This window comes from Nicotiana tomentosiformis, chromosome 2, assembly GCF_000390325.3.
Source record: "Nicotiana tomentosiformis chromosome 2, ASM39032v3, whole genome shotgun sequence".
Lineage (NCBI taxonomy): Eukaryota > Viridiplantae > Streptophyta > Magnoliopsida > Solanales > Solanaceae > Nicotiana > Nicotiana tomentosiformis.
In genome coordinates this window covers 15,008,409-15,022,716 of record NC_090813.1, presented here as the reverse complement: position 1 = coordinate 15,022,716, position 14,308 = coordinate 15,008,409, and the positions used below count along the sequence as shown (strand labels likewise).

Here is a 14,308-nt window from a genome sequence, read left to right as displayed (position 1 = left end):
AAATTCTTACTTCTTCACATAAGAAATGGCATTATCGATAAACAAAATAATTAAAAATAAAAGCAGAGTAGAGTAAACCTCAAGCAATAAGAGTAAACCCATAACAGCTCACATGATCCAATATTCACCAATCCCTAAAAACCTTGGCAAATTGGAAAAGCCATTACTCGTGGTCTAAATTTTAATTAACCGATGAACAATTTAATTAAAAATAAAATTCGAGAAAATTAAAAGTCAAGTAAGCACGAGTAATAGTACAAGACTAGTCGTAATAAATATAGTTCCTTGTGTAAGTAGCACAAATTAGAGATAGTCATATCAAAACGAATATAAGATTTTTAGTATCTTCCTTTGAATTCTCTCTCTTAATCAATCTACGTACATAATAGGAAAATCAAAAACTACTCTTATAAAAATTTTTTTTACAAAAAAAAAAAAAAAAAAAAAAAAGGAAGCATGAGTAACAAAAACTTTGAATGCATGAAAATGAGAGAAAAATGACAATTTGGTACCACTGACACAATTGTTTCACTTTTCTAATTAATGATAATGAGAAGAAACAGCTATTGTAATGGTATATAAGTTTTTCATAATACGAATATCAATACAACTTCTTACAAGATTCTGAACTTCCCCAATATTATTCTTTAGCAAAATGTACAGTTCAACTTTATAGGACCAAAAATTAAGAACAAAGAAAGTATAAATTGCAGGAAAAAAAAAACATAAAAGTTGGTCCAAAAAGTAAAACAGAGAAATAATTAAATACTTCCAGTTCAGTGCAATAAACTCCCCTTCTTCATCATCTTCAAATTAAACACTCACATCACAGCTCCGGGCAAGTTGATACTTAACGGCGTTATTTCCGACGATAATTCCGCCGTCTCCAGGATTGTTCCCAAACGGAACATAAGCCGGACACCTCACATGTAAATGATAATGCCCAGAAGTAAACGTCCCAACTTTCCATTTCACACGACCGTCAATTTTAAAATCAAGCCAAACGCCACCGTTTTGCTGATCCTGTTTTAAATCTGGTCCATTATAAGGAGCAATCGGAACGTTATTACTAGAAACATACGGCGACCAAATATTAACGTCCTTATGACCTTGATAAACTGAAGGAATTTGAGTATAATAAGTAATTTGCTGATTATGATAATTGGCGTATACGTGCATTTTTTCGTAGTAAACGCCGATATTGTCGTTAGGGTTACGGGAGAAAATTGTGACTTGGATTGATGTGGAGAAGATATTGGGGGCGGAAACGTTGAAATTGAAGATGGTGGCGTCTTGTAGAATGAAACGGGGTTTTTTGGGTTGAAGAATAGCCCAGATAAGGAGGATTGTTAATAGGACAATGAAGAGGAAGATGAGAATTCCGGCGCAGAGTCGCCGGATAAGTTTTTGTTTTCTGTCCTTGTGGTGGGTGCATTCCTTCACTGACATGTTTGAGAATTTCCGGTAGTGGTGGCCGGCGGGAAGAGGTGTGGTTTTGGCGCGTGGAGCTGAGGAGTGTAGGAGAAAATTAAAGGGAAGGGAGTGGAAGTGAGGATTGGGTTATCTATATAGAGTGATAAGATGAGTGAGGAGTAGATGATGTGAATTGATTAGTGGTTCTTAGTAGTACCAGAAAAGAGTGAATATTAAAATTTTTATAGTTACATAGATATTATAGTTATAAATTTTAAAGATCTTATTATCTTGTAAAAATATTATTATAATATATTTAAACCCACTAAAATCATAATTTTTTTTTTTAATTTTTAAATTCCGTATCGATTCAAAATAGATAAAGAAAACATTAAGGATGAAAAAGACTTGAGTCTACTAAGTTCATGAGATTATAGTTGTAGTTAGTATTGAATACTTTATATTTACCTAAAATTTGCTTTACCTTAAATGGTTGCTTTTTGAATACTAAATAGCTACTCCGTTTATCTTTCTCTCCTTTTTAATATGCATTTTAACTCCCCCACCCCCAACCCAAATCCAATTATGGATTCATCATTTTAATGTAGAATCATGTATTAATATTTATATTAGGATAAATTGTTTACATAATATATGATTTTTGAATCATTCGTGAATGTTGGATACTTTATACACCTTTTTTTTTTTTTTCTTGTAAAAATGGTTAGTAACAAATGTTTAAAGTAATTTACAAGGTAATGCTGGAAAAGTGTGAAGAAAGCTTAAATGACACGTTTCTGTCGTAATTGGGGCCCAGTCGCGTTATGGGTTTCTCACCAGCTAAGGCCGGAAACAACTGTTGCATTTTCTAATATCCCAATGGGTTAAGGAACTACGGTCAAACCCCTTTATAATAGTCTTTTTTGTTTCGAATATATTTTTATGTTATAGTAAAGTTTTATTATAAAGAATATTATAGCATAACATGAATATTGGTTCTGAAAATACTTAATTTTTATAGTGAAGTGTTGTTATATAGGGATGTTATGGAGAGGTATGACTGTATATGGGAATTATAAAATTTCGGTAGATAAATAATATAATTAATAAAATTAATATAAAAAGTATTACTGAGTTATACTGTTTAATGAAATAAAACAGCATGCAATGTGAGAAGCTACTTCATAAATTTAATCCTAAGTAACGTCACGATTGTCTTATACAACACTTTTAAATTTTTCATTCATGCAACGTTCTCCTTTGTTTTCCCCTTCCTTTTCTTCTTTATTCTTTCAAAACAGGGGAAGAAAAATATGTAAGCTGAAAGGTTACATTTTATAATCCCATCATGTAAACGCTACGGCAAGATTAACAGGGTTAATTTTCACTAATCTTGTACTCCTTTCTATTTTTTAACTTAATTGATTTAACTACTCATGAATCCATACTGATACAATTAAACTCTTTAACCACTATCTTCGATTATAAGAGATGAACGGTGGCTAATCATTGTCACGAGCTAATATCACAACTGAATGTTTCTATTTTGATTAGTGAGATTGTGTCATTATCTAATCTCTAAGACAATAACGCGCTCTACTGCATGAAAAAAGGTTTCATATAATGTAATAGTGAGGATAGTAACAGCCTAACATGGGTGACAATGAAATCTACCTAGTGCACTAGTTAAGAGTTTGTTTGAATTTAGTAATTTTAATTTAGATTCCATATATTATCGAAAATTTACTAAATTAATATAAAAATTAGTTTAATTAAGTTCAGTAAATCAAAAAAATTATGATAAAATTTTAAATTCGAACCGATAAAATTTAAATTTTAGGTCGAAAGAAATATACCATGTATTATAGACAATATAACTCGAATAATGCAGCCGACCAAATGGGGAATGGTGCGATGGCCCTAGCTTTGGAAGGTATGACACAGGTTGACAAATATGATGACAGAGAAGAATAAAGAAGAAGAATAATAGCCAAGTTTTGTCTAAGTTTTTTTTGGGTCAAAAGTAATTTTTTTAATTAAAAGTGTTTTTTTTTAAAAGTTAAGATATCTAGTCAAACTTTTAGATGGAAAAAAATATTTTTTGAGTAGAATTAGAAATAATTTTTGAGAAGCAAAAAAAGATTGCTTCTCCCCAAAAAAACACTTATTTGAAAAATATTTTCGAGAAAAATAAACTTACAAACACTTCTTGAAAATTTAATCAAACACTAATTGATATTCAAAAATATTTTTTAAAATAAACTGATTTTATAAGTGTAGCCAAACAAGCGATAAGAATAAGAGTTTGTATGATATATTAATCATGGAATTGAAGAAAAGCTTATTAGCAACCATCTGTGTGGTCAATTTTAAACATCATTTTCCTTGCATGATATTCCACCACACCTACAATTTCTCAAAGTTTTCCCCTACTCACTAACCTAAAGCTCCGTAATAGTCTATTCAATAATCAAATGAATCCACTGACATATTGCTTCTGTTATCCTTGATTAGAAATTCTTGGCATCTACATGTGAATAATTATGGTATCGTCGTTTTTACATTTTGCTGGTACTACTCTTTTGATTTGATTATAAATGATTCACCATAGGATTAATTAAACCGAAGATAAAGAGAGAAGTTTTTTTAAAATAAAACAAAGAGCAGGAGATTAAGTTGGCATATTTAAGAATTATATGAATGAGAAATTTTCCTTTGAAAAAAAAAAGAAGAAGAGGTAATCAGCTGGTAACTGGTAAGATGTTCTAAATCAAAAGACTCTAAATATATCAGAAGAAGTTTTCTTTTTGCTTTTTCTTTATTAATTGGTTGGTTTCTACTAACGAAAGTGGTATCCATATTAAGTAGGTAAAAATAGTGGGTAAAAACTTACTCACACTCAGTATTTATTTTAAATTATAAAATTATTTATCATAATTAAGTAATATATTCAGATGAGAATTTGTATTAATTAACTAGCTAAGAGATGGGTGATGGAGAACATATGGGTTGGAGAAAATTCTATCAGTAGAAATATTACACAATTCAGGCAATTTTAGCGATAACAGCGGTTTATTCACTACATACAGTTACCTTCAGCTAACTTGTAAGTTTATTGGGTAATCAATTGCTGTTGCCATTAGATAAAAATAGAATTCTTGAAATAAGGAAATTCCCTAACATTCATATGACACATGGTAGAAAAAAGTGCCCCTAGCTTCAAGTAGTGGCTTAGCTACCCCTTTCCAAAGGGTGTCTGAAAAATTATAATATAGTTATGTGAAAAAAACCACTTGTATATATTATATATTAATTTTTTTGGCTTCTTATGTGTATAATTCTTTAATTATATTTTGACTCAATTTAGCGAAAATGCGACTACATTACTGCCTTCAAGTTAACTAGTAGGTCATGTGCATGAAGTTGAATTCCTCCGGTTGATTTTCAGAGGCGAAATCAGTATTTGAAGTTTATGAATTCAGAATTATAGTTCGTTTACATTATTTGGTTCTAAATTAATAATTTATATATATTTAATGAACTTGTTAAAACAAATATAAGCTTTGAGTCAAAACTAGTAGGTTCAGCCGAATCCGTATCGGGTGTGTTATGTCTGCCCCTAATGATTCTCTTGGAAAAGAAGAACTAGTGCTGGAAAAAGCATGAAGCAGCACAGAGAAGCCAAGGATATGCCCCACAAATACCATTTTATTGTCATTTTTGCTTTTGTCTGTTAACTTATCTAAGTATATGCCGGGAGGAAGAGTACAAGCTATGGGTTCGGCCAGTCAAAATCATGTAGTTGTCTTAAAATTTTTATTGAATATGTATAAATTATTAATTTTGAATTTAATAGCTTAAAAAATTTAAAATCTTGAACCCATAAATTTTAAATACCGACTCCGCTTACGAGTATAAACCCATTCCCCACAAGAATTTCAAAGTTCACCCTTATCATTGTAATGTCCAGATTTTAAATGTAAAAGGTACACTTTTGGGCTCTGACACACCTTCCTTAGAAATTTCATTTATTTGTACTTGTAAGAGGTCCTTAACAACATCTTCCTTGAAGTTTGAGCTCTATTATAATCCAAAGTACTATACAAAAGTTCAGAAATTTCCTTAATTCTGGTCATCCTATCCAATGAGGGAGATACACGCACTAGCGGGGCAGACGTAAAATTTAAATAATGAGATCAATTAAACTCATAACTTTTAGTGCGAGATATAAATTTATATATAAAATTTTATTAAAATTATAAAAATAATAGATATAAATGTTTACCCGAAAAATCGGATAACGTTAAATTTAGATATGGTTCTAAGGGTATGCAAATTTCTTTGATATAAAATGACGATACAGGTATTTTTGCTGTGAAAATGGAAAATGATGGAAGGGGAGACTGAAAAATATTAGAAGAACAAGCACAATGAAATCTTAATGTCCCTTCCCTATTGCAGTCTATCTTAATGTCCCTTCCCTATTGCAGTCTATCTCCCCTTTTATAGTAGAGGGTCACTCATTTATTTGTAACAACATAAAATAATACATATAGTGGAGAACCCATGATGGTTTGTCTCTCCCCTGATTCTCGTCAAGATTCTCTCCCTTGGTGCGGTTGTAACGAATCTTGTCTGCGAGCTCGGCACTGACTCGAGCTTGGTGCTAGACCGAATCCCCAGTCTTAGTTCGAGCCCGGTTCTGCCTTGGAGTATCGATATTCGGGGCCCGTATCAGTCGTCGTTACCCCGTAGTCCGATTCGGACGCGGGCTCGATAATGATATCGAGTTTTGCGGTTGATTGGTCTTATAGCTCAAAGCTCGACGTCTCTACTTCGAAATTCGTCCGAGCTCGCCATGCGGATACCCTTCGATTGAAACGTCATTGTCTCGACCGGTCTTTATGACTGAGAATCGGTTTTGACCGTACATAGATAGTCCCCTCGTTTCTCGGAAAGGATGTGGCGAGGAACGATATGATTTCCCTGCGGCTCGGACAAATTTATGCCGACGTTTCTATCGAACCCGATTTCGACGTATGTGATGGTTGTCCCATCGGCTCGGTTTTACCGAGGCATTTAATGTGTGTCAGACGGTGGTCGGCCACCGCTGATACCGAACCATCAGGCCTTAGCCTATAAATAATCTTTCCACACAACTTTTACCATTTTGCGCCTTCTCTTCTTCCAGACTTTCCTATTTATCCTCTCTACTTTGCTGCTACAGGGCTGTTCATACCAGAACTTTGGTGCTGTTTATTTCTTCCTTTGCACTCTTTCCTTCCAAATCAATGGCGAAAACTTCCAAAACTGTACCTCAGAAGGAAAAATCCTCTTCCTCACGGCCGTCTGATGATAAGGCGCCGGTGGAGCCGTCAGTTCATGACTATGTTCCTGGCCCGTGCATTTTGAAAATCGATTTTAAGGTGGAGAACCCTTCCTCCGTTCCGGGTCGATGTGAATATGTATCGATGTATATATGCTCTATAACGGAGGATCACCTCGAGGCCATCTGAAAAGACTGCAACTGGGGTTCCGAGGTCGTGCTGCAAATTCCGTCTTCGGATGAGGATGCTACCACTCACGTAGAGGGATTTTTAAGTATTTACACTTATCCCTTCATACTGGGACCCGTCGACCCGGTGATTATTGATTTCTGCAAAAGGTATCAAGTCACCCTTGGCCAAATCCATCCCTCTTTATGGCGTATAGTGATCTTATTGTGCTTCTTCTCTATCAAAGCCGGAGGGTTGGATTTTTCTCTGAACCACCCCATTCGACTGTATCAGCCTCAGATCTTTCGAGGACTAATCAGACTTCACCGTCGGGCATCGAAGGCATTGATGTCGAGCATCGATGAAGACAAGGATCAAGATTGGATGGGTCGTTATATCCGAGTGAGGACCCGTGATATCATTCCGGAGGAGAAGATGCTGTTCCCTAAGGAATGAAATTTTGACCGTAAGTGATTTTTGTTCACTTTTCAGGTGCTTTTCCGATTTTTTCTGATATTCTTCCCTGATGTTCAGCTGCCCCTTGGATGCCACAAGCGGTGCCCGACCTCGAGGACTGGGTTCGGAAGTTGGCCTCGACCTCCTCTTACACCGAGCGCGCTTGGCGAGATTTGAAAAAAGGCAGATGGAAGGCCAAGAACCATGGTGAGGTTTGCTTCTTGTTTCCTTCGAAGTATTCTTTGCATTCTATTCGTTACCGATTTCCTCTTGTGCAGGTGCAACCAGGGATGTCGTTTTGAGGCCTTCGAGCGGCGATGAAAGAAACAAGTCCCTGGTCCCTAAACAGGGGGAAGATAAGAAGTGAAAAGCTTCCTCTCGGTCAGAGGATCCCAAGCCCAAAACTCGCAGGGTGAAGAGAAAAACAATTGCCCTTTCGATTGACTCGGTCCAACGGCTGAGAGAAGAAGAAGAAGAAAATAGCTCCTCGGCTTTGGTAGTTCGGTCTACGGAGGCCATCGAGATTGCCAGAGCTCCCGAGCCGATGGTGGCTGTACCTGTCAGGGTTGTTCCCGAAGACCAGAATCTCGACCGAAGTACTCCGAGCGATTTGCTCGGGGCTATGACAATGGGTGATTCGCCTTCTCTTCCATCTTTTTCTGAGGAGGCGCTGAAGGAAGCTCGAGAATTGAAGACTCCTGATATCGGCGCAGGCTCTGGTGCAGGGGATCCTTTCAGGGATTGTTTTACTGGAGTCGACGATGGTTCCGATATCGGTGACGCTTCTCTTTTATTGGAGGAGGCTCAGCATTTCATTACTCGGGTAATGATTCTTCCATACTTCGTTTATTTGTTCTTTTCCATACTTGACTCGTGTTTCTTATTGTGCAGGCCATTGGTAGGTTTCGAGCTGATTTTAGCCAGTGCGAGGCCGAGCTCCGGAAGGTCTCAGGTGAGAGAGATGCCCTGCGGCTTCTTTGCAGCCAAAAGGACGAGGCTATAAAGGACCTCCAAGCGGATTTGGCTAAGGTCCGTGAAGAAGGGGTCGAGCTCGATAAGCAGGTGAGCCTCATTTTGTTAAAGTATGGGTCTGACTCAACCGTGGAAGTTAACCCTTCGTTGTCTCAGTTACAGCAAAAGATCGAAAAGATCGGTTACTTCGAGAAGAAGTCGATCAAATCCGAGCTGAATGCAATCGGTGGAAGGAGACCCTCGACCGCCTGGGAGCGGAAAAAGAAACCATCTTAACAAAATTATTATCGGCCGACGTTCAACTTTGAAGTGTCAAGCAAAAGGGGTCGGTTCAAGCTAAGAAGATCGAGGAGCTTGAAACACGACTTGCTGAGGCTAAGGCGGAGGTTGAGTCGTCGAAAGTCTTGGCGGATAAGTCCATTGCTGTATATCAGGTTGATGCTGAGGCTGCTCAGATGGAGGCTCGGGAAGCGGCGAAGACCGCCGATACTCGAGCTCATTAGGTTTCCGAACTTGCTAAGTATAGGTCTCGGAAGGAGACCCTCGAGGATATACACGCTCGAGGTTTCGACCTTACCGAAGAGGTAAAAAAGGCAAAAGAGCTCGAAGCGGAAGCTTAAGCCTTGGCTTCTGACGATGATGATGATGATGGTAGCAATAGCGGATCCGAGGACAGGGAAGAGCTCGACCAGGAAGCTTAGTTTCTAATTCTTCATGTTTGTACATTAATCTGGTAGGCAAAATTTGTATATACATGTATAATCAGGTCGACTTGTTTTTGTTTTGTGAAGACTTTTAATCGAATGTTGACCTTGTAGTCTCTCTGATCGATCAGATTTGTAGCCCTTGGGTTTGCTTGTTGAGTCGATGATTCAAACTTTGAAGGAACATATTCCGTAGGTGTAATGTAATGGTTGAGTTAATGTAAACTCAGAGTAAAAGTAGCTTATTAGCCGTCGAGCGAATGTTTTGAACTTGAAATATTGTAGCCCGTAGGCATAATGGTCGAGTGAGTACTTGCTTGAACTCAGAATAACAGTAGCCCGTAGGATTAATAATCGAGTGAATATTTCGAACTCGAGATAATGTGGCCCGTAGGCGCAATGGTCGAGTGAGTGTTTCGAACTCGAGATAAAGATAACCCGTAGGCTTAATATTCGAGTGATTATTTCGAACTTGGAACGAAAGTAGCCCGTAGGCTTAATGGTCGAGTGAGAGCTTGCTCGAACTCGGAATAACAGTAGCCCATAGGTTTAATGGTCGAGTGAATGTTTCGAACTCGAGATAATGTGGCCCGTAGGCTTAATGGTCGAGTGAGTGCTTGCTCGAACTTGGAATAACAGTAGCCCTTAGGCTTAATATTCGAGTGAATGTTTCGAACTCGAGATAATGTGGCCCGTAGGTTTAATTGTCGAGTGAGTGCTTGCTCGAACTCGGAATAACAGTAGCCCGTAGGCTTAATATTCGAGTGAATGTTTTGAACTCGAGATAATGTGGCCCGTAGGTTTAATTATCGAGTGAGTGCTTGCTCGAACTTGGAATAACAGTAGCCTGTAGGCTTAATATTCGAGTGAATGTTTCGAACTCGGAATAATGTGGCCCGTAGATTTAATTGTCGAGTGAGTGCTTGCTCGAACTCGGAATAACAGTAGCCCGTAGGCTTAATATTCGAGTGAATGTTTCGAACTCGGAATATAAGTAGCCCGTAGGCTTAATAGTTGAGTGAATCTTAATTCTGGTTGAACAATAAATCTCAGGTCATTGCACATGTGTTTATGTTTGGGCCAATCTATATGAGCGTGGTTCATTTTGACCATTTGACTCTTACAATTTTTTCTGTGTGGAACCCTATTGTTGTGAGATGATTTTCTTGCATCTGAACTCGATGTATTTGAGGGCCCTGATGCCCCCCGGTATTCAAGGTCTGTCGGAAAGAGGCCTCGGATATTGTTGAAAGTGCAGCACGATCGATGGTTGCCTCATTAAAAACCTTGCCGAAAAACCCATTTGGGAGAAAACCGGTCTAAGGAAAAAAGAGTGCAACGCGTGCTCTTGATCGGAAGATCTTCTTCAGCTCTTGTTCGGACTTCTGCATGGGTTACTTAGATGAATATAGAAAGGTCGTGCCTTAGCAGTAGTACTGTTTTAGATGTGATACATTCCAACTACTTGATAGCTATTTGCCGTTTATGATGCCGAGCCTGTATGATCCTTTTCCAATGTTCTCGAGCACCTAGTATGGTCCTTCCCAATTTGGCCCCAATTTTCCTTCGTTTGGATTCCGAGTATTGATGGTGACCTTTCTTAACACTAAGTCCCCGGGCTTGAAATGGCGGAGTTTAGTTCTTCAATTATAGTACCTTTCAATTCGTTGCTTTTGGGCGGCCAGTCGGATGAGGGCAGCTTCTCGTCCTTCGTCCGATAATTCAAGGCTGGTGTTCATGGCCTCGTTATTTGATTCTTCTGTCATGAATCGAAATCTGGGACTAGGTTCACCGACTTCGACTGGTATCAATGCTTCGGAACCATATACTAAGGAGAACGGGGTCGCCCCCGTACTGGATTTTGACGTTGTTCGGTACGTCCAAAGGACTTCGAGCAGGATTTCTCTCCATTTTCCTTTCGCGTCGTTCAATCTCTTCTTTAGGTTTTGAAGAATAGTCTTGTTCGTTGATTCGGCTTGACCGTTCCCACTGGGGTGGTATGATGTTGATAATATCCTTCTTATTTTGTGATCTTCGAGGAATTTTGTGATTTTGCTGCCAACGAATTGCTTCCCATTGTCGCATACTATTTCGGCGGGTATCCCGAATCGGCATATGATATAATCCCAAATAAAGTCTATGACTTCTTTCTATCTTATTTTCTCGAACGCCTGCGCTTCAACCCACTTAGAAAAATAGTCAGTCATAAATAAAATAAATTTGGCTTTACCTGGGGTTGACGGCAGAGGGCCGACGATGTCCATCCCCCATTTCATGAATGGCCACGGGGATAGGACCGAGTGAAGTTGCTTCCCGGCTTGATGGATCATTGGCACAAACCCCTGACATTTATCATATTTACGAACAAATTCTTTCGCATCTTTGCCCATATCGATCCAATAATACCCCGCTCTGACCAATTTTCAGACTAATGTGTCGGCGTCGGAGTGATTGCCACAAGTGCCCTCGTGTACTTCCCGGAGGATATAATTGGTATCTCCCGGACCCACACATACCGCCATCGGTCCATCAAATGTTCTTCAATATAGTGTTCCGTCCGCAGCCAACGTAAATCGAGCAGCTTTAGTCCGTAGGGCCCTGGAATCTTTAGGGTTTGAAGGGAGCTTTCCGTTTTTTAAGTACTCAATATACATGTTTCTCCATTCCCAAGTTAAGCTAGTAGAATTTATTTCGGCGTGCCCTTCTTCGATTACCGATCTTGAAAGTTGGATGACAGTCCCCGAGCTCAAATCACCTACCTCGACCGACGATCCCAAATTTGCTAGAGCATCGGCCTCATTATTCCGTTCTCGAGAGACATGTCGTAGGGTCCATTGTTTGAAATGGTGTAAGGTGATAAGCAGTTTGTCCAGATACCTTTGCATCCTACTTTCTCGGACTTCGAAGGTTTTGTTTACTTGACTCACCACCAGCAAAGAGTCACAGTGCGCCTCAATGACTTCTGCTCCCAAGTTTCTAGCTAGTTTGAGACCTGCAATCATGGCTTCATACTCGGCCTCGTTGTTAGTTAACCTGATAGTTTTAATAGCTTGCCTAATAATGTTACCCGTGGGGGGTTTTAAAACTATGCCTAACCCGGACCCCTTTATATTCGAAGCACCGTCCGTAAAAATGATCCATACCCCGGATGATATATCTGATTTCAAAAGGAGTTCCCTTTTGACTTCGGGTATGAGGGTTGGCGTGAAGTCGGCCACGAAGTCTGCCAAAATTTGAGACTTGATGGCCGTGCGGGATTGATATTCGATATCGTATCCACTGAGTTCGATGGCCCATTTGGCCAATCGGCCTGATAATTCGGGCCTATGTAAGATATTTTGGAGTGGGTAGGTGGTTAATACGCTTATGGGGTGACATTGGAAATACGGCCTTAACTTTCTAGATGCGCTTACTAGGGCAAGTGCCAATTTTTCTAAGTGCGGATACCTAGTTTCCGCTTCTCCTAAGGTCCGACTCATGTAATAAACAGGAAATTGCGTACCTTGCTCTTTTCGAACTAGGACGCTACTCACGACGACTTCCGATACCGCCAAGTACAGGTAGAGCTGCTCGTCCGCTTTCGGAGTATGAAGCAGTGGCGGGCTTGAGAGGTATCGTTTCAATTCCTGTAATGCTTGTCGGCATTCCGGCATCCAGGCGAAGTCGTTCTTCTTTTTGAGTAGGGAGAAAAATTTGTGACTTCGATCCGATGATCTTGAAATGAACCGGCCTAAGGCTGCAATTCTTCCCGTTAACCTTTGTACAGCTTTCATAGTGTCCACGATGGTGATGTCTTTGATGGCCTTGATTTTGTCGGGATTGATCTCAATTCCCCGATTTGAGACCATGAAGCCGAGGAACTTGCCCGAACCGACCCCGAAAGCACATTTTTCGGGGTTGAGCTTCATGTTGAATTTCCTCAGAATCTTGAACATTTCCTGCAAATGGGCCAAATGGTCCTCTGCGCGCAAGGACTTAACTAGCATGTCATCAATATAAACTTCCATCGTTTTATCTATTTGTTCTTTGAATATTCTGTTTACTAGGCGTTGATAAGTAGCTCCTGCATTTTTTAGCCCGAAGGACATTATGTTATAACAATATGTTCCATATCGGGTCACAAATGAAGTCTTTTCCCGGTCGTCTGAATTCATCTGAATTTGATTATACCCGGAATAGGCGTCGAGAAAGGTGAGAATCTCATGGCCGGCCGTGGTATCGATCATACGATCGATGTTGGGCAGTGGAAAGGAATCTTTGGGGCATGCTTTGTTCAAATCCTTATAGTCCACACACATTCTAAGTTTGTTTCCTTTTTTTAGGTACAACAACCACATTGGCTAACCATTAGGGGTATTTTACTTCCCGAATGGACCCTATCTTGAGAAGTCTGGTTACCTCGTCCTTTATGAATGCGTGCTTTTCCTCGGACTGGGGCCTTCTTTTTTGCTTCACCGGTCTGAACATAGGGTTCAAGCTTAACTGGTGCGCCGTTATGTCCGGCGGGATCCCTGTTATATCTAGATGGGACCACGAAAAACAATCGATGTTATTTATAAGAAATTGAATGAGTTTCTTCCTGAGTTCGGGGCTCAAACCCATTCCCAGGTATACCTTTTGTTCGGGCCAGTGTTCGTTCAGTACGATTTGCTCCAGTTCCTCAATTGTTGATTTGGTGGCATCGAAATCATCGGGGGTTATGAAGGATCGAGGGATCCATCGATCATCATCGTCCTCTTCAACATTTTTCTTACCTGGCCGGGTCGAAGCCGATGTCTGTGATTGCTATTTGGCGCTCTGCTTTGAACCTGATCCTTTCATTGGTGAAGGTGAGGATATTGATTTTGCTTCTTCGACGGAGAACATTTCCTTTGCGGCCGGTTGTTCCCCGTACACTATTTTGATACCTTCTGATGTTAGGAATTTGAGGACCTGGTGTAGGGTCGAGGGTACGGCTCTCATGCTGTGGATCCACGGCCTTCCGAAGAGGGCGTTATATCTCATATCACCTTCGATCACGTGAAACTTTGTTTGTTGGATGGTTCCGGCTACGTTTATCGGTAGGGTAACCTCGCTTTTAGTGGTTTCACATGCCATATTAAATCTGTTTAGAACCAGAGTTGCGGGTATGACCTGATCCTGTAGGCCGAGCTGTGCTATGACCCTCGATCTGATGATATTGGCCGAGCTACCTGGATCAATTAACACACGCTTGATCTTAGTTTTATTCATGAATACGGATATTACCAGCGCGTCATTATGGGGTTG

General features: G+C 39.6%; 1 protein-coding gene across 1 annotated transcript; it reads right to left on the bottom strand.

Moving 5' to 3' along the window:
* Positions 1-564: 564 nt before the first annotated feature.
* Positions 565-1,575, bottom strand: LOC104089903 (NDR1/HIN1-like protein 1). The gene has a single exon (XM_009594912.4). It carries the CDS (start codon positions 1,447-1,449, stop codon positions 814-816), a length of 636 nt encoding a protein of 211 aa, XP_009593207.1. The 5' UTR covers positions 1,450-1,575; the 3' UTR covers positions 565-813.
* Positions 1,576-14,308: the final 12,733 nt, after the last annotated feature.

What these genes read in the sequence shown, in the direction of transcription:
- LOC104089903 (XM_009594912.4), bottom strand. Translation starts at nt 1,449, where the DNA reads ATGTCAGTGAAGGAATGCACCCACCACAAGGACAGAAAACAAAAACTT.